Below are 19,906 nucleotides of genomic sequence, written 5' to 3'. Positions count from 1 at the left end.
TTAAATCTGGTGAAAGAGATTTGTAAATGAAAAGAAACATGAACTGTGTGGGGGGAAAACACAGCCCATTTTTCACAGAAGCAGTATGCGATATCCATTTCATTTCAATTTTAATAGAAATGTCTGTAATGAATAATAAGATTCTGATGTTAGTCCAAGCAATTATTTCGACTGCAGTGTTTAATCTATGGGGCATTGAATCCCAGCACAAGTTGAGATGCAAAAATTGGAGGAAAGCTATCCACCTCTTTTCCTTTTGCTTATAGAAATAGTGTCTACAGAATTATGTTAATCTTGAAGCCATGCCAAATAATTTACCCAGCAGCAATGATAGACTTGTTGGTCAATGGACAGTTTTCTAACAGCTTGTTTCCATGTGTACATGCTCAAGAGGTGAACCAGCTCTATTCAGCCTGAATTAGCGGCTTTATTACCATGATGTGTCCAGTTTTGGATAGTTTTAGTCATAGTATATCAAACTTTCATAAATGTTTTAATGGTTAAGTGTTGTGTAAATCAAAAATAGCAAGAAAAAAACCTTTTTAGTTTGTATGCTGACTGACTTTCATCCAAGCATTTACAGTTCCCAAATGAAAATACAACCTTTAAAACACCGTAGGCTTTTAATTGACAGAAAATATATCATTAAATGTTCTTTATCAGTACCAAAGGTATTCTCTATATATCCTTTGACACAAATAAAAGGTTAGGTTTAATACCACATATGTGTAACGTTAAATCAGGTTTTATCTTTTGTTTTAGTTTTTTTCCTTGGCCTCTTATTTATAATCACAATAATGTTCCCCAGGCAGTATTACAAAGTAATGATTTTTTTTTCTGCAGTATAAATCACAAATTAGAACATCTGTTGCATAAATGTGTTTTCCACAGAACAAAGATTGGTTGGTTACCTTAAATCATGAATCAAACATGTACAATTAAAAGAACAGGGCTGTTGCTAAATTATTAAGTAACTTAAATCATTTATGTAAACTGCATGGAAAATATGTATTCTTTCTAATGATATTATCAAGCTGTGGGCTATAGCTAAGTACATGTTAAAGGTTATATTTAAAACATTTAAGGTTGTCATCAGGACAAGTGAAGGCTAATCGCTGGTTTTCCAAAAATAAAATGAAAATGAAGAGCTGCATTTTTTCTGAAATACATCTTGCACATATTGACAGAAGTACCTTGGTAAAGTGACCATAAACATTTGAATTCCAAAGGATCCTTGCAGTTGAATCTGGTTAAAAATACACAAATTCTACTTGAAACATGTTGTTAGAGATGTTGAATTTTTGTTTAGTTGTTGATAAAGCACACTAGGTAATTTTAAAATCCAAAGCTTTTGAAAACCTTTCAGCAGAGACCTGACAAATCCAAGTGTCCATTGGGCAGATGTTTAATGAAGTGAATAGAAGATCTTTGTTTTTATTTTCAAGCAGAGGCAGGGCTTTGGTAACTAACAGTATGTCTTCTCCCTCAGGAAGAACAGAAGGAGCTGGATGAGATCACTGCCAAGAGACAGAAGAAAGGCAAACATGAGGAAGAGGCACCGGCAGACGAGAAGACAATTCTTCACGGTAAGCCAGGACTTTCTGCTCCCAGCCCTGCATAACAAATCCCAATTCTACAGCATCAGGAGCTGCTGTTCCATTAACAGTGTGAATTTGCTACACCATTAGTTCAGAATGGCTGACAGCAGAGCTCCACATTTAGTTATTTGATGGTTTGTTTATGTATTTATTTATTTAACACTGCTGAGCTAGGCTGATATATTGAAATTCCTAGTGAGGATCATTTATAATCTGACAAATCTGCCTCTGCATAACCTTAAAATTTCAAAGGACCATGTTCGTAAGAGCTCTGAAACTCTTCTGATTCCTGTAGTTTCTAAAAGCCTTTTCAGAGAGAATATGAAAGTAGTGATGTAGTGTTACTATTTCCATATTCTGACTAATGTCTTCCTATATACTGGAGAAAGAAAACAAATGAATAGGGGGGGTGGGGGATATGATATCAATGCCGATATGATCACAAATCCTACTGCTCTATTGCTTAGTGTATGACAAATGTGGTGGTGTGGTGACAAAGACCGCTGATAAGAAAAGTATTGGTCATAGCAGTCTCAGGTGGGTTCTTTAATACAATGTGTTGTAATACATCATGCTCTCGTGTCTGATTCTCCAGTCAAGGATGCATATGACTACCAGGGCAGGTCATATTTGCACATTCCTCAGGATGTGGGCATCAATCTGCGCACGGCTGACATTCCTGACAAGTGCTACCTGCCCAAAAAACAGATTCACGTCTGGTCTGGACATACAAAGGTGAGCTACATTGTGACTCTCATTCTAGATGTGAAATGTATGGAATGAATTGCAACTATGCTCACACACACCCACACCCACTTCTGGTCATACCATACATTTCTACAGCCAACAATATTACGCATCCAAACACTAGGTTGTGCATTAAAGCCATAAAAGTGTTAATACTGCACAATTACTGTTCACAATTGTTTGTTCAGAAAAGTGTTTGTACAAAGCCATGAACTGTTGCTTTGTACTATAAGAGAATCTGTTTAATTCCCGTCAAGTCAAACAAATCTGTTTAATATAGCCAGTATGAGTAGGGAAAATCTGCACTCTTGCTTATATGCATGACATATGTGGTATCTGACCTTTATATAAGGGGAATTGAATTAACTTAAAATAGATTTAAAAAAAGAAAATGTAAAAAGCCTTAGGTTAAACCAATTTCATCATCCCAATTTCACAAAGCATGAAAATACACCTACTGACTGAGAACCTCTTCCTACTTTAACTTTCTCTTTGGGATCAGAGTATACATTTAAATTACCTCTGATCACTGCTACCTCTGTAGACTCTTCAACCATCTCTCATTTGTTTATCTTTTACCTCCTGTTTTTGGAATCTGTGAAATGCTTATTTGATTTTTCGATCTATTCTACAAGACTCCTTCCTGCCCCCGAAATTCAGTGACACTGCAGTGTTCCTATATGTGGTCACCATGGAGCAGTTTGTTAATATTCTCATAACATGCTGGCACAGTGCAGGAATTTTCTGTCTTTGATCAGTGTTAAAAAATATATATATAAGTGAGTCTTTAGAGGTCCAGGAGCAAACCGAACCATTCTTCAACATTGCACCTGCAGTCTGTCGTAATTACACTGTGGCCACGGAGGACATCTGAGGGGAAGGAATGTTACTAATAAGTTAGATCTGAAGGGCTGATTGCAATAAACTTGGAAGGTCCCCATAAACCAGGGTAGAGACGAAGGTCATTTTGATTGTACTGTGCATAAAAAGAAGTATAATTTTGCAGGTAATCTCATACATTTATCCTGTGTAGTTAATGCTGTTTACCATACTTGGTATAACCTACTATAAAAAAACAATCTCAATACAATCTCCATTTCATGTAGATGGTTATTAATTTTCATTTCTATTTTTACACTCACCTTAAAAACTACTAAGATGACTTTTGTGGTTAAAAAGTAAATAAGTGCTGAAAAAAACAATTTAATATGCATACATTGATTAATTTGAACTAAAAGTCACTTAAACAGGACATCATGTTGCAGTAGCTGTGTATTTGTTGCTTCATATTTTCACTTCTTGCAAGTCTAGTACGTTTGACTAAAACAGTTCAGAAGGATTTAATTTCTGAAAGTGTGAAGAAAATCTGCTAGACAGCAAGCAGACTGTTTTGTAAAATAAAAAATAAAATAACAATAATAATAGAGATTTGCCTGTAGTTTTACCATAACTTTTCCAAAATTTAAAACAGATTGCCATTAGAGTTGTATGATAAAATTCCTACAAACAACTGGCAACATGTGGGATGTTGGTGTTGCTTGCTTTGGACACTTCATTGCACTTAGCTCTTTATATGATCAGTAAATCTGCACAGCTGTGTGTTCACTTCAAGGAACAAGGATCTTTGCGATGACACCCAAATTCCGGGCAAAATTGAGCATTGTGTGGTCTTCAAAAAATCATGAATTGTCCATAACCCTGCCTGGGGGGAGCCCTCCCTTGGTGTCTTGACTGGTTTCAGCTCTGTACCACCTCCCACCAGCGCACTGCAGATTAATGAAACCCGGCTGTTTATTCATTCTGTCTGGCCCAGCCTGTGCCAGATTCACATGGCAGACGGCAGATTAAACAAAGGCCTCTCGCAGGAAAGAAATGTTTGTAAAACCGAGGAAATAAGGGGGGAGCAAGTTTACGATTATAAAAAGGACAGCTCTTCTCTTTCACCCTCTCATAACAAGTGAGTCTCTAAAATTATAGGATGTGCTCTCAAGCTGGATTGCTCCGTTGTGTGTTCTTAAAGAAATGCTTTACGATGTAAAGTTTTCAAAGAGTTCGAGAGTTTTCTCCCATATTCTTCCCATTTCAGCCGGTTTGAATTCAGAATTACTTACCAAGCTCATCCAACCATGGGAGCATTGGCACCCTCCTGCAACTCTTGGTCATAGTCTGCTGTGACATTTCCTAGATTGACCCCAAAATTGCATACGTTTTTACCAGTTAAGCCATTGAAGAGCCTCAAATAGATCTTTACAGGAGGTTTGATTGTGGGTTCTGGGGGTTCATATATTTTTGTTCTTTGTTCATTTATACTGATTTATAATAAAGGAAGAATATAAATGTGATGTTTTAGCTTGTGAAATTACAATTACTTGAGATCCATGACAATATATGTAAGGTTAGATAAGGGTTGTTTTGTAACGTCTTTCGAGACTTTTACAGATTTTTGTTTAGCCTGTTTAGAATTTGCATGCAAAGAAACCGTGATCCTATCATTTTCTTAATCACTGTTCTAACCTTAGGTTTGGTTAATACTACTACCATGGGTAGAGGCTGCCTAGAAAATAGTGTCTGCTGGATAATTACAAGTTTTTTTTTTCTTCATGACTTACTCTTTACATCTGTGCCTTGCTTTTCTCTGGGAAGCAAAACACTTGGAAAAAACATGTAATTATGTTGATAAATAATACATGAATAATAACCTACCGAAGCAAATTGTATCGTTCCAGTTAATTACATTAGCCATTTTAAAGAAAATCGATTTTTAACTATCCTTAAAAATATATATCGCCTACCTTAAAGAATATTTAGAATATCTATACATACTAATTCAGTGATTCCTTCATAATTTTTTTAATATTGTCCATTTGTAAGCATTCAGTGCACGTGCCATTTCAATATTGTGATATTCCCCTCTACAAAAACCCAAAAGGGCTTGTCTCACTGGAAGAATGCATCCATAACAACCTCAAGGTACACATTTAAGCAGCTTGTCCTCAGTGTAGCTGGTAAAGCATGAATCTACACCCACCTGTTCCATATGCCTGTTGTGAGGGATAATTATAGACAAAATGCTCAAAGATATGGAGGAAAGAAATGACTCGGCCATGGTTTATTTAAACTTTAAGGCACCTTCATCTGCCAGCTCAACCTTTAAAAAAAGAATGTAGCGAGGAAGACAATCAAGTGATAACGCATCCCATTAAGTCATGTAACTTGCTATTAGAATGATGCCTGGGAAGTGTAGAGTGCCACCCTCTCTACTCCCCCACTTCATGTCTCCGAGTAATTCTGGCTTATCTTCGGAAAAAGTGTAACCTTCACACCAGCTAAATATACACTATGGTTATATGGCTGCCTGGTATAGATAAAGATGTGACCCGAGACCATCTGAGTTGTCGGCAGAGGCAGGGCTGTTGAGCTTGGTTTGTCCCGTTCCACTAATACACATGCATGTCTGTCTTCCAGGGTGTCAGTGCCATCAGGCTGTTTCCTCTGTCTGGTCATCTGTTGCTGTCCAGTTCAATGGACTGCAAGATCAAGGTATGTCCATCCTGAAATAAGCTATGTCAGTGTCTAGATGGCCCTTTACCTGCCTTGTGGCTGTTCACTGCTTTATCATGTTCAACACAATGTTATTTTATTCATAAAAGTGGTGCGGCTTCTAATCAGATCAAATGGCACCACAGGAACATAGTCTTACACTGGATAACAAGCTGAACTCCTAACCATTGATGTCCAGATAAGACTCCTTTCCAAAAGCTCCTGCTGATCCCTTTCACCTTCTTGACATACCCAGAATGTATGCGAAAGAGTTTCATTTGGATGGACAGCCAGCTGGAGAGATCATCCCTGGCTCTTCAGAAGAGCTTGGTGGCAACTGTTATTGGTTGCGTTTCAAGCTGATTGCTACCATTTCACACGATTGCCAGAATTTCACCTCAGACTGCATTTATACAGCTGTTCCAGTTAGAGCCCTCTACCACTGCTACGATTTAGTTTGTTTAGTTTTGCACAATTCTGATAAATGGAAGTTAAAATAAAGTGATATTAGCATGATTTAAACATACCTTGTGTTTTTGTTTGATTTTCATTTTAGTTGTGGGAAGTTTACAACGAAAGGAGGTGTTTACGAACATTTATTGGTAAGTACCATATTTTTCCAATCCATTTAAATTGATTGTTGGTATCCATTTTAACCTTCCATTCCCAGAATAAAATCAAATATTATGGCAATGATAAAACTATTTATTACCAATTATTAGCTAGGATTGTTTCTGCATTTATTCATAATAAAACATACAAATCTTATTTCACAGGTAGAATTCATGTACCATAAGTATTGTGGGGGTGGGGGGGGTGTTCCATTTAAGTATCTTCATATCTTAGTGAGTGTTCTGTAGAAGTGCAGGAAGCTTTTGAAGTTATTTCACGATGGCAGAGCAAGAAGAGGAGGGGTGTAACAGTGCTTGGAGCAGTGTGGAATAAAGCTGAATAAATGCATTTAAATGTGTGTGTTTCTGAAGCACAATGCAGTGTAGAATAGTAAGACTAATAAAACCATATTGCTGTCTGATCTTATTTGAGGTGAGTTAAAGAAGAAACCAGGTAAATAAGTTGGCACCATTCCAAAAGCTTACAATTTTTAATCTGTACTTCATTTATAGTGGAACATTTCTTATCACATGTACTTTCTTGGCATTTGCATCATTAAGCACAGCAGTTTTCTTAGTTGCCAGAATAATTATACTTCTTGCTGCCTGAAAAGTAGATCCAGCAGTTTAAATAATAAATAAATCAAACATATAATGCTAATGATACACCCCTGATTTAACTGTTGGCTCACAAGGTGTAGGACTTTAAGATCAACAGGGGACTGATTGTGTTGGCCTTCTTTATTGCCCTTTTCACTTTGTGTTATGCTGATAAAATGGATCTTGCCAGCTCAGTGTTCGGGTGCAGTTTGTCTGGGGGGACAGACTGTCACTTAGCTGTGATTTATCATGTGTGATCTTGAAAAATAAGAAGAGGGAGGTGAGGCACAGTGGTGGTGCACATTCTCTGGGGGCTTTTCTATAGGGAAATTCATCAGAAGCAAAACATGCTTGGCAAAATTACATGGTAGAGTGAAATAAAGTTGGTAAATGTTCTTATAACGAGTAAGAATTACACATGGATTGTACCTGTATTGATTCAGGACCTGTGAGATTGAAATGCATTTCTATCTATTAACATAATCCTTCTGCCTTGGAAATTGGCATGATGTAAACCTGTCTCAGTATCTCACTGGGCACCAAAGCCCAGTTGCGCTACCAAATCCATAGAAGTTCAACATCAGTTGTCGACATCATTCAGATCTAAATCGCATCTAAAACAGACAGTTACCCTGATTTTCATGACATATATACATGTATCCCTTCTCATATAGTTCAGTTACTGGAGATCTTTTTGTACCTTTTGAATCAGTACACGAGATATGGCATATTGCCACTGTTAATCTGTGCTCCCAGCTCCTAGCAACACCAGAACCACTTGTGTTCGCAGCATTAAGGAGTAGAAGCAAATGAACAAAGCTAGAGAGAAGAAAGTCTCCTGCTGTAAAAATGAAGAACAAACATCCACTAGATTCATTCCACTTTTGAATCCCATTTCCTTCATGGCTATTTTTATATTTCATACATATACACGATTTTCCTTCAAGCTATTTAGTTTATTGTATTTTGCATTTTCGATAAGCAGAAGTTGGACCTGGCCAAATGCAAGCAGTTAATAAGTGGAGAATCTTGCAGGGAAATCAAGTGTCATGCTAAACATCTGTCAGTCAGCCGCTGCCGAGCGCAGGATGCTGTACCTGCTTCTCTTATTATAAGGCTGCTCTGTGATGAGTGAAACTATGCTTAACCAAGAGAGCTGGATGTAGCCAAAGCTTTTCTTACCATTATGTGTTGTTACTATAGAGATCCACATTATGCATTATGCATGATTTTAAACATGAGGATGGGCACCTTTATCCATGAGGTGTCATTTGCAGTAGTACTTTAAATTGTATTGATATACCAGCCTGTATTTATTCAGTCATTTATTTAATTAGGTGTGCATTTTACAGTTTCTCAGTGCAGTGTAACAGTCTTCTGCCCAGGATTAACATCAGTGAATGATACACCAGTAAATGAACTATGGTATAAAATGAATACTCATTGATGCTTATGCCTAATTATCCTTGGGGTGTGAAGAAATGGCTTTCAACACCTGTCATTGGCAGTTTTTAAATACCTTAATTGTTTACACCACATATATCTTTATTACAACCACACATTACATTACACTGCATGGGCTACATCAAATTGGATGTTTTTTTACTCGTACATTTTCTCATTTATTTTGGATGTTGTATGAAGAAATGTGAAGGTTTGTGCTTTAAATGTATTATCACTTTGCCACTTAGCTTAACACAGTATGACTGTATATATGCTTTTTTTTCTGATATTGACGAGGAAAGAAAGTGCCATGAAATGAGTTTTCTTTTGTTGTCTCTCCATTGCAGGTCATAGCAAAGCTGTTCGAGACATCTGTTACAATAACAACGGATCTCAGTTCCTCAGTGCAGCATATGACCGGTATCTCAAGCTCTGGGACACGGAAACAGGTTAGTGTGTTAGTGTAGTCCTGTCTATCTCACTGTTATACTTTACAGTGGGCAACTTTTCATTCTACACACCATGTCCAATGTTTGTTTTTTAAGGTCAGTTACCTTTGGAATATTCAAGAGCCATCTTCAATCTTATTCAGACCGATCAGAGTTTACAGTAGACTTGGCTCTCCAACACTGATTTGAAGATACTTTGAGTCAAAGCCACCCTTCTCACGAATTGGCTCATTTCAAGAATAATTTAGATTTAGCCTATATACCCCTTTGTGTTTCCCAAAAATGCAAACTTCTTTACATTCTGACATCATGCTTTTCATTCTGGATGAGCACTTCCTAAATACATTTGCATATTTTCATCTACGCACATTTGCAACATTCGGTAAGAAACTACAATGTGTGTTTGAAATTCAAATCTTGAACCAGAATTGCTTGCTGTTGAAATTTCCCTTGCATTGTTAAACTGCTAAAAAAAAGAAAAATAAACGAATTCTCTTTAGGTATACTTATGGAAGTTGTTAAATCTTAGGTTGAAGATATATTTTTTTAAGTCAGAAGTACAAACCAATAATTAGGGAGTCTCTACTTCCATCAATTTATACAAGTTGTATTAGGGTTCAGATTATTTACAAATTGTGTAGCAATTCTTCTCCATTGTAATTTTTCTCTGGTTATAATGGTCGTACTGCAAAATTAATTGACAACGGTCTTGGAGATCCTGAACATATTAATTGATCAGTAGGCATTTCGCTACTGCAGGCAGTTTATCTGTTTAGTCACCAGGTGGCAGCAAATCAACAGTTCGGCTTGAACAATTTAAATTAACACAACGTGCACAACGTGACCAGCTCAGTTTTTTCCAAGTTCCTTCTAGCGTTTGCTGAATGAAAAACCTCAGTTCCTCTAATTGTTAATCATGGCTTTTATGATGGTCTCGCATTGCTCTTGCGCTACTCCCACATTGCAGCAGGATGGTTTATTACATTTCATTGCACTGTTTAAACAGCTAAGAGACAGAATGTTCAAATTGTTTTATTACACCCACAAAAAGGAATACACACACTAAAACCTAGAATTAAGTTATAAAAATTGTTGTTCAGATTGTAAATGTCAGCCAAAGTTCAGCAAAATCCATCCCCCCCCACCACCAAAAGTAAGGATACCACAATACATTGATTGAAGGCAGTGACAGTGTCCCTTCCAGGACCCTGAACTGAGGGTATGTTGACGGGGGAAATCAGAGCTTGCAGCTCTGCATGGCCACGATCTCTCTACGATGGGCAGCTGCAGAGCAGTGCCGCCCAGCTGGGGGTGGCGAGGCATGAATGCTTTGATTATGAATTTCATTTCAAGCTGTTCTGCAAAGGGGTAGAAGAGCTGAGGGATTGCAGCACAACTCGTATTGAGTGAAGCCTGATGTGTGTGGGAGCTACACAGGTCCCTGGCTCTGGGACTGACAACAAAATGAACAGGGCTGGCAGGCTTGAGAGTGCGTTAAGCTCTAAGTTAGGACAAGTAATCCTTCAACACTGAGAGTCTCTTACACGCACACTCTAGTCTCCTCTACCTCTCTTAATCCCATTTTAGCCTCTAAAAAAAAAAAACGTAATGCTACAAAATAGTCGTATTATTTTTATCCCCATACATGCATATTGCGATATTTTCCTGGAAATTAAATTACGATTTTTACGGTTTTCCATCAAGTCTTTTTATTATATAAGTTTTACACTACTCCAACAGAAAAGGAATAGAAATGCTCAATTACAACTGACAAATCATCTTCCTTATTTGTGTGATGATTTTACTATGAAACTGCTACTTTGGCTGATTAAATATGTAAATTAGTGATCTCGAACCCTGGTCCTGGTGAGCCGCAATCCACTTTATAGGTCACTTACCAAACCACCAGCTTAATTGATTTGAATTAAATATGTTCAGGTGTTTAAAAATTGTTAATAGATGGGTTACCTCCAAAACCTGCTGGATAGGGGCTCTCCAGGACCACTAATGTAAATAACAAATTCCTTGTATATGTATCGCTGTACACATTCTTATTTTATGTTAAGCAAATTACATGGGTCTCCATTTATACACTGGAGTTTTAACTGGAGCTCAATGTGCACCAGCAGTGACCTTCCCTGGTCACATGTCCAGAGCCATTTCCACACCCCATATAGCACCTCACATCTTTATACGTATGAATCTCTGAATGTACAGTGGGGGAAAAAAGTATTTGATCCCCTGCTGATTTTGTACGTTTGCCCACTGACAAAGAAATGATCAGTCTATAATTTTAATGGTAGGTGTATTTTAACAGTGAGAGACAGAATAACAACAACAAAATCCAGAAAAACGCATTTCAAAAAAGTTATAAATTGATTTGCATGTTAATGAGGGAAATAAGTATTTGATCCCCTATCAATCAGCAAGATTTCTGGCTCCCAGGTGTCTTTTATACAGGTAACGAGCTGAGATTAGGAGCACTCTCTTAAAGGGAGAGCTCCTAATCTCAGCTCGTTACCTGTATAAAAGACACCTGTCCACAGAAGCAATCAATCAATCAGATTCCAAACTCTCCACCATGGCCAAGACCAAAGAGCTGTCCAAGGATGTCAGGGACAAGACTGTAGACCTACACAAGGCTGGAATGGGCTACAAGACCATCGCCAAGCAGCTTGGTGAGAAGGTGACGACAGTAGGTGCGATTATTCGCAAATGGAAGAAACACAAAATAACCGTCAGTCTCCCTCGGTCTGGGGCTCCATGCAAGATCTCACCTCGTGGAGTTTCAATGATCATGAGAACGGTGAGGAATCAGCCCAGAACTACACGGGAGGATCTTGTTAATGATCTCAAGGCAGCTGGGACCATAGTCACCAAGAAAACAATTGGTAACACACTACGCCGTGAAGGACTGAAATCCTGCAGCACCCGCAAGGTCCACCTGCTCAAGAAAGCACATGTACAGGCCCGTCTGAAGTTTGCCAATGAACATCTGAATGATTCAGAGGAGAACTGGGTGAAAGTGTTGTGGTCAGATGAGACCAAAATCGAGTTCTTTGGCATCAACTCAACTCGCCGTGTTTGGAGGAGGAGGAATGACCCCAAGAACACCATCCCCACCGTCAAACATGGAGGTGGAAATATTATGCATTGGGGGTGTCTTTCCACTAAGGGGACAGGACAACTGCACCGCATCAAAGGGACGATGGACGGGGCCATGTACCGTCAAATCTTGGGTGAGAACCTCCTTCCCTCAGCCAGGGCATTGAAAATGGGTCGTGGATGGGTATTCCAGCATGACAATGACCCAAAACACACAGCCAAGGCAACAAAGGAGTGGCTCAAGAAGAAGCACATTAAGGTCCTGGAGTGGCCTAGCCAGTCTCCAGACCTTAATCCCATAGAAAATCTGTGGAGGGAGCTGAAGGTTCGAGTTGCCAAATGTCAGCCTCGAAACCTTAATGACTTGGAGAGGATCTGCAAAGAGGAGTGGGACAAAATCCCTCCTGAGATGTGTGCAAACCTGGTGGCCAACTACAAGAAACGTCTGACCTCTGTGGTTGCCAACAAGAGTTTTGCCACCAAGTACTAAGTCGAAGGGGTCAAATACTTATTTCCCTCATTAACATGCAAATAAATTTATAACTTTTTTGAAATGCGTTTTTCTGGATTTTTTTGTTGTTGTTCTGTCTCTCACTGTTAAAATACACCTACCATTAAAATTATAGACTGATCATTTCTTTGTCAGTGGGCAAACGTACAAAATCAGCAGGGGATCAAATACTTTTTTCCCCCCACTGTATATATAAATACCATTAGTCTGCTTGCACATTTATTTATTTATTTTATTGAATATAGAATCTTATCCTTATCCACACTCAATTCTTGCAGTTCCTCTGCTTCCTATTAAACCATTCAAATGCGAAGGCATGGCTTAACTATCATTCCTCTTTGCAGACAGATAAAGGGGAGAATAAGAGCATGTGGTCTTTTGGGCTTTCCTTTAACAGTGGATTTAATTTCCATCTAATGTGTTTTATGGACAGTGACTAATATTATGGCTCTTGTTGGAAGACATTTATTTCAGTGGTAATAGAAGACAATTGAATGTTTTGAAAGCACTTTTTCCATGATGTTCCTTTCTCGTTCTATGTCATTATCTCTGTAAAATCTTCTTTAGAAAGAAATGTTGGACTGGTTGTCTGTTTTAAATGTATCAATTAGGGTGTTTTTTATAATCATCCTGCTCCTGTTATACCAGTGAACGCTTGGAGAGAGAACTGTCAAGATGCGTGGTTTAACAAATTTGATAAAGTTAATTAAGCAATCACTGGCTTTTTTCTTTGAACGTGTTTTTATTTCTAATGTGAACCAATTTCAGAACCATAAGTTAAATATTTTTTTGAAACCATTAAGGACCATTGAGCTGCTTTATATGGTTGTTGATAATGATTTAAACTTTTTACAAATTCACACATTTTCATGAATATATGATGAAAGGGGTTTCTGTGTTGTTAACAGTCTGTTCTCTTGTTCTGGAAGATAAGCAGTTTCTTATTCTGTAAAAAGGATTGTCTGACTGAGCGTCACACAGCATCTAGACAGCAGTTCAAATAGGGATGCTGGGATGCACAGTGATGTTTACTTGTGGGATTTAGCTAAATAAGCCATCTGTCTTTTGTGGAAGCTAGTGATTTTCTATTTAAATTGTTAATGCTTGCCCATTTAAAAAAAAGAAGTAAGGCTGTGTACTTGTCAAATGAATGTATGCTGTCTGTGTCTGTCTATGTATGTAGATGTAGATCATGTGTCTTCCATGAACATAGCTGGAAAGTACAGTAGATTAACTAAAACACTGAACAAGAAATCCTTTTCTTCAGATGTAAGTAAGCATGTCAGCAATTTCAGCAACCCAGGAGCATCCACTATTTCAAATTCAATCAATCAAAAATATGAATGAGGTTAATTCCAGGACTAGAATGCCTACTAGTCTTGGGAACCGATTTGCCTTTGGAAGAGAAAAAATTACAGATGAACAATTCTAAAATCTGAGCCAGTATTTGAGAAATAAAATGATTATAATGTAATGTGTCATTCTATTATTGATTTGTATATGCATGATATGCTATAATTGCTCATTAATTAATGTATAACACAGCGTTGTGTGAGGGGGAGTTGTTACAGTTGAGGGGAGGTTGGAAATCCTGGCTGATGCAGATTCTACTCCCATTTAATAAATGACTGATTCAGTTCCATTAATGTCATCCATTTGACTCAAAGCTTTTATTATTGGTTTCAAATTGGTTTTACAATTCTTGTATCAAAAGCAACATTTTATTTTGCAGGTTGAAATACTTTCCTTTAAATGTTCACACAGCACACTCCGCTAAACCATATCAAGTGGTTTGTAAGATCAATCTGAATTGTTTGTGCATTGTGATTGAACTGAACACTTTATATGTGCATATATCATTTAAAAACATGACACAAATTGATCCTTGTTAGTCTTGCCTTAAATTAGTATATATTTTTAGGCAGTGTTTTTAAATTATTTAAATCTTCCTTTTATATATTTTGATAAGCCTTACTTCTGGCATCCCCATCAAAATGAGCCAACGTTTTCTCAAAGCTTACTATTTCCTGTTGTCTTCTTTGCTGGTTTGACTGCAGGATGTCTGTGTTGCATCTATAAATGCATTAGAGATGTCCACTGTAGTCATTGATTTTCTGTTTGCTTGAAAGGATTCGTACAGGCTGTTATTATAAAACATCAGGATGGTTTTGGTACCACATCTGTCATCTATATTTCCCTGCATTGTGTTATGGAAATCTGCACAAGCCTTCTTGTAAATAATGATAGTGTCTTCTCTGACTGATAATGGGGGTAATTGTGTCTTTGACTTTTCATGAAGAAATGATTCAAGACAACATGGGTAGTTCTCTTTTTAAAGGTATCATTATAGTTTTATGTTCTGTTTAATTTGTGCAAAAGTATTGGGTTTCCTCTTTTAGTCCTGTCCTGAACCACTTAACAGGGTGTATCTAACGAGGTCACTTGTACATTAGCACAGTTCACATAAAGGTTAAGATTGTTGTGGTGACATGCTTCACTGCTGGCCTCAAGTCCTCACTTGGATGGATCGACCTGAAATAGATCACTTTATTTTTGTGTAAAGGCATTTTCAATGTGGAAAAATATTTGTAAATGTAAATGAGGGGGACTTTTCAACGTGGAGCTGAAAATGTGTCCTTATAATGACTTTGCTTCTTGCCTTTTCTCTTTAAAACAGTCTCTCCAAGATGAATTGCCCATAAAATATCCCAGTGATCTAAATGGGAGGTTGTTTTTCATGTCAAAAATGTAATTAGAATAAAATAACATGAGAAGCAGATTCTCTCTTGCGGTGATAATTGTTAATTCCCCTTCAGAAGACGAAAGTGAAAACCCTGTAACCATCTTTAGCCATTTCGTTCTTGTCTAAAACCACAGTCTTTGAAGTCCTGTCACTCTGAAAAAACACCTCCACTTACAGAAATTATCTTTCCACTCCATTTTCCCAGTAAATAGTCTCAACTCATGTTGCGTGTTGGCAGCATCTCAGCATTTAACACTCAAATCACTCTTCATGGAGTCCCCAGATAGCTGTATAATGTTATATATATATATATTTTTATCTGTATGTAGAGTGTACATTACTGTGGGTGATGCAGTTAACTGTAAAAGGGCTTTGTGTTTATATGCATCTATGATACTTGTAATAGACATGGCACATTTAAAGCATATTTGTCTTGTCCAGCTAATCCCTGTGGTTTTGTTTCAGTTCATATTGGTGCATCTTTATTGAACCCTATTAAACCATGTATTGGGATGCGTTCTTCAATGCCCTAGCATGAAGACTTTGCAAGATTTAACCGACTGTTGCATCTTTTTCAGGGCAATGCATTTCAAGATTCACAAACCGGAAAGTCCCATACTGTGTCAAATTTAATCCCGATGAAGACAAGCAAAACCTCTTTGTGGCTGGAATGTCTGATAAGAAAATAGTGCAGGTAACATTTGTAGATGTGCTTTTTTATTTATATTTTTCTCATCTCACTTTTCATTTTATTAATGGGTGCTTGTAGCTACTTTGTGCTTTTGGCTCCTTTGGGCCCAGCAGTATGCTGTAGACATGCCACAGCATAAGAAGTGTTTTGACAGATTAGCCAGAAACAAATTCCATGCTCTATAGATTACACCATAAACACTATATTTCATAGCCAGGTTCTCTGGGTAAAAGCTATTTATTTGCAATTGCAGGTAGAGAGTTCTGTTAATGTCGTATTTTTTTTCCTCAAGGTCAAAATTATGAAGAGAGTTGGAGGAAAAATGTTTTAAGTTGCCTGCTTCCATTTAGACAGGCTATTAACCCTGATTTCCCAGGACAAAGCAACAGCATTCAATCTTAAATGAAATAATGTTGGAAACCTTTCAGTCTTTCCACAAATACACGTCTAATTGTGTCACTGCTATTGTGGTTTGAGAAATCCATTATAGAGGATGGTTATTCTTGCTCTTTCAAGATCAGGGCTGATTGCTAAAGATTTTGCTGTTTTTTCACATAGAGGAAATTAAGTTGAATCCCCAGTTGCAATCCATGTAGCACCCTTATACCAATCATGATGCATAGAATGATTTGGGATTTTAAAAACAATGCATTTAACACACACCAGTTTTTATCTTACGAAATATTAGGCAATCTACCATTGTTAGCAGAATGTTTTAAATGGATTGTTCTTACTATGACTGTTCATTTTGACTTCTAATACTTTAAGATGAAATCTATAGAGATTTCTGTAGTGTTGATGTAGTAAAATCTGACCTTACTTTCTTAAGGTAAAAGGGATCTGTTCCAAAGGATCACTATGGAATAATTTGACCATGAAAGAGCTACTGAAATTGTATTGTTAATACTTTTAAGTGGAAACCTGAAGATTTTGCCATTTAACCACAATGTCTTTTGATTTGGAATAAAATATCGATAAGAAAATAAATAAATGGCACAAAATCCCTCTAAAATAAGTTATTTGTCTATAACTCATAAGACTTGACATGTGTCTCTCTGGTACAGTATCAGACATTCTCACATATTTGATATTGGACAAACCAGGAAAGCCTTAGCTTGAAACTATCTGTATTTTGTGCGTGCATTAGATTTCAAGGAAATCGAATGAAAGCCCATATCAAGATGCATGTCAGCAGATAGCGTGACAGTTTAAATGCTGATTTTTGTCAGGTTGTGATTCCTGTTCTGTTTTCAAAGCCTTGTGTTTGAGATTGTGCAGTGCAGAGTATCTCTGATCGCTATCTCGGCACTGCAGACTTGTCCACATCGCTTTCTGACGGCTGTTGTTAATTTCGCAGTGGGACATCCGGTCAGGGGAAGTTGTTCAGGAATACGATAGGCATCTCGGGGCTGTCAACACCATCACTTTTGTGGATGAGAACAGACGCTTTGTGAGTACCTCAGATGACAAGAGCCTCCGAGTCTGGGAATGGTGAGTTTTTAACTCCTTAAGAAATAAACTTGTTCTTTGAATATTGCCTTGCCTTAAACTCTTCATCTATTCAATGCTGCTCTGTTCCTAGCCCTTGGGCACACTTGGGCATTTGGTTTTCATTATCTGTGGTTTCACTTCAGTCATTTAAATGTTTAGATTTTTTTTATTTAATTATTTTTGTTACATTTTTTGACAGTGCTATTTAAGTGAGCTCAAAAGATGCCCCTTGGTTCACAGACTTTTACTTGTTTACATTATTTTTGTTTATCCTTTTTCTCTCTTCTAAAATAAATATTTATATGATGGACATTTTCAGTTCATAATGTGAATTTCTGAATTTGTTATTGTCAAGAATGTGTGTGTCAAGATTTCCATAGTGATAAATAGCAAAAGAAAACAAAAATCCAAAAGTAGAACATAAATATTTAAGAGTGATCTGTGCAGTCGTCATCTTGGGTGGTTTTGTAGGATGACGCCTGCAGTGTTGCTTTTTCCTTTAGCTGTTTCACGTCTCCTCGTATTCATAGCCATTCATTATTATAGGCCGAATGCCTTTTAAATGTTCACTTCTGTGCAGCAGTTCTATACAGAATTTTTTTTCAACACTGCACGCCCTCAAGACTCACTTAAGTGTATCATTAGGCAATCTGAATACTAGAAATCTAGATCGTTGTCTCGTATTTACTGTTGTCCGGTGTATTGTAAATCTATTAAACTCTAGTTGTAGGCTAAGCCAAACACCTGTCATAAAACCCATAGAAATGTTCCACCAATCCACATGACATTCTTATTTAGCCATCAGAGCTTTTCCCTTTACAGATTGGTTTAGGCCCACTCCACATTGACCAACAGTATCGTTGTTGTGATGTAACATACCTGAGGAATGTTAAGGCAGGGTACGTTAGGAGAACTAACCCCAGTTCATTAACAGCAGCAGTGTGAAGTATTGGTCAGGGCTCTGGACTCCTGATCCAAGTGTTGTGGGTTCAATCCCAGAAGGGCCGACAATGCTGTTGTACCCTTTTGCAAGGAGCTTTACCTAGATTACTCCAGTAAAAACCCCAGCTGTATAAATGGTTAATTGTATGTAGAAATAACATGATGTGAAAGTCGCTCTGGATAAGGGCTTCTGCTAAGAAATATAATGATAATAGAAATGCTGATTCCCTTGGCCTCGACTGACATCATGAACCAGAGCTTTCACCAGAGCTTTCAGTGTGTTTAGCTCGACTGGACCTGAATGAATGTAGAGGACGGGGCTTTCATCTTAATTTCTCTGAGCCTGTATTTTTGTGAGACTTACATTATTAAAAGGATACCTCTGCTATCAAGTGTTCAGCAGTTTATTTCATGTTTTTGTTAGCGCGTTAAACCAGTTATAATCCAGATAAAGATAGAGCAGTTATTAAGGTTTTAGAATTTGCTTAATCGTACCATTAAACCACATTAGCTCCAATTCCTCAGCACCTTCGCTTCCCCCAGCAGTTCTTATACCGAGGTAGCAGCCGATTAGTCACACCCGATTTTTAATCAAAACCAAATCACTTTACAACCTCATTTTAACAGGCTTTTTTATTTTGTATTAATATAATTAGTCAAATTACCTTGTAGCCTGACAAAATTTACCTCCAAGCATGATCTCGCAGAGAGGCGCTTTATTACTGGAGGAATTGTGCGCAGATGAAGGTGTGATTTATTCTGTCCCAGATAGCTCACCAGCAGAGCTCGCTCATTAGAAACACGCAGTCTCGTTCGAGGTTTCCCATCTCATCTGCAACGTTGGAGGTACAATAGTACAATTTTGTAGGTTGCAAATACTGCGAAGCAGTCTAGCTGCAAGGTTAATATGATTCATACAGATTAGCAATTCCTGTCAATAGGTGATGAGTTTGAAGGTAGAGTTTACCAAAGTGCGCTGTTAAAAATAAAATGTAAAACATGACTAAACTGTTTTGTCTGACACCTCTCCTAAAACTGTTATTTTTCTGTTACTGATGTGAGGCAAATGACAATTAATATATTTTATTTTAAATTAAAATGTTTCTTGGAGCAACAACTTCTGAAAACGTCTCCCATTATACCTGTCGTGAAATAGATGTCTGAGATCCAGATCTGCATTGAAGGACCTTGTTCATGTCTGAATCCCCGCACTGCACTTTTCTTGAGCCCTTGGTTTTCTTGTAGATGATGTGGCAGTGGAAGTGTTTACTGGTATCTGTGATGGGATTCTGCTCTAAATAAGCACAGCTGCTGTCAATCTGGCTTTAGAGGGAGATGGAGAGAGGCCAAACGCGTACAGCTCTGTTGCCTTTTGCTTCAGCTGCTACGAATGAAGGAAATGGGAGATTGGGGAGAGGATGGTGAGCCTGAAGAT

At 37.6% G+C, this 19,906-nt stretch overlaps 1 protein-coding gene across 1 annotated transcript in view; it reads left to right on the top strand.

Moving 5' to 3' along the window:
• Positions 1-19,906, top strand: part of cdc40 (cell division cycle 40 homolog (S. cerevisiae)) — a 35,694-nt gene that overhangs the window by 8,551 nt on the left and 7,237 nt on the right. Inside the window, exons 6-12 of the mRNA XM_066701149.1 lie at positions 1,490-1,586; positions 2,194-2,333; positions 5,811-5,885; positions 6,442-6,487; positions 8,887-8,988; positions 15,926-16,041; positions 17,396-17,529. Of these exons, the coding sequence (XP_066557246.1) occupies positions 1,490-1,586; positions 2,194-2,333; positions 5,811-5,885; positions 6,442-6,487; positions 8,887-8,988; positions 15,926-16,041; positions 17,396-17,529 (710 nt within the window). The remainder of the gene's footprint in view (positions 1-1,489; positions 1,587-2,193; positions 2,334-5,810; positions 5,886-6,441; positions 6,488-8,886; positions 8,989-15,925; positions 16,042-17,395; positions 17,530-19,906) is intronic.

This window comes from Amia ocellicauda, chromosome 1 (genome assembly GCF_036373705.1).
Source record: "Amia ocellicauda isolate fAmiCal2 chromosome 1, fAmiCal2.hap1, whole genome shotgun sequence".
NCBI classification, from domain to species: domain Eukaryota; kingdom Metazoa; phylum Chordata; class Actinopteri; order Amiiformes; family Amiidae; genus Amia; species Amia ocellicauda.
Note: the sequence above shows the minus strand (reverse complement) of the source record. Positions and strands in the feature narration are given on the sequence as shown.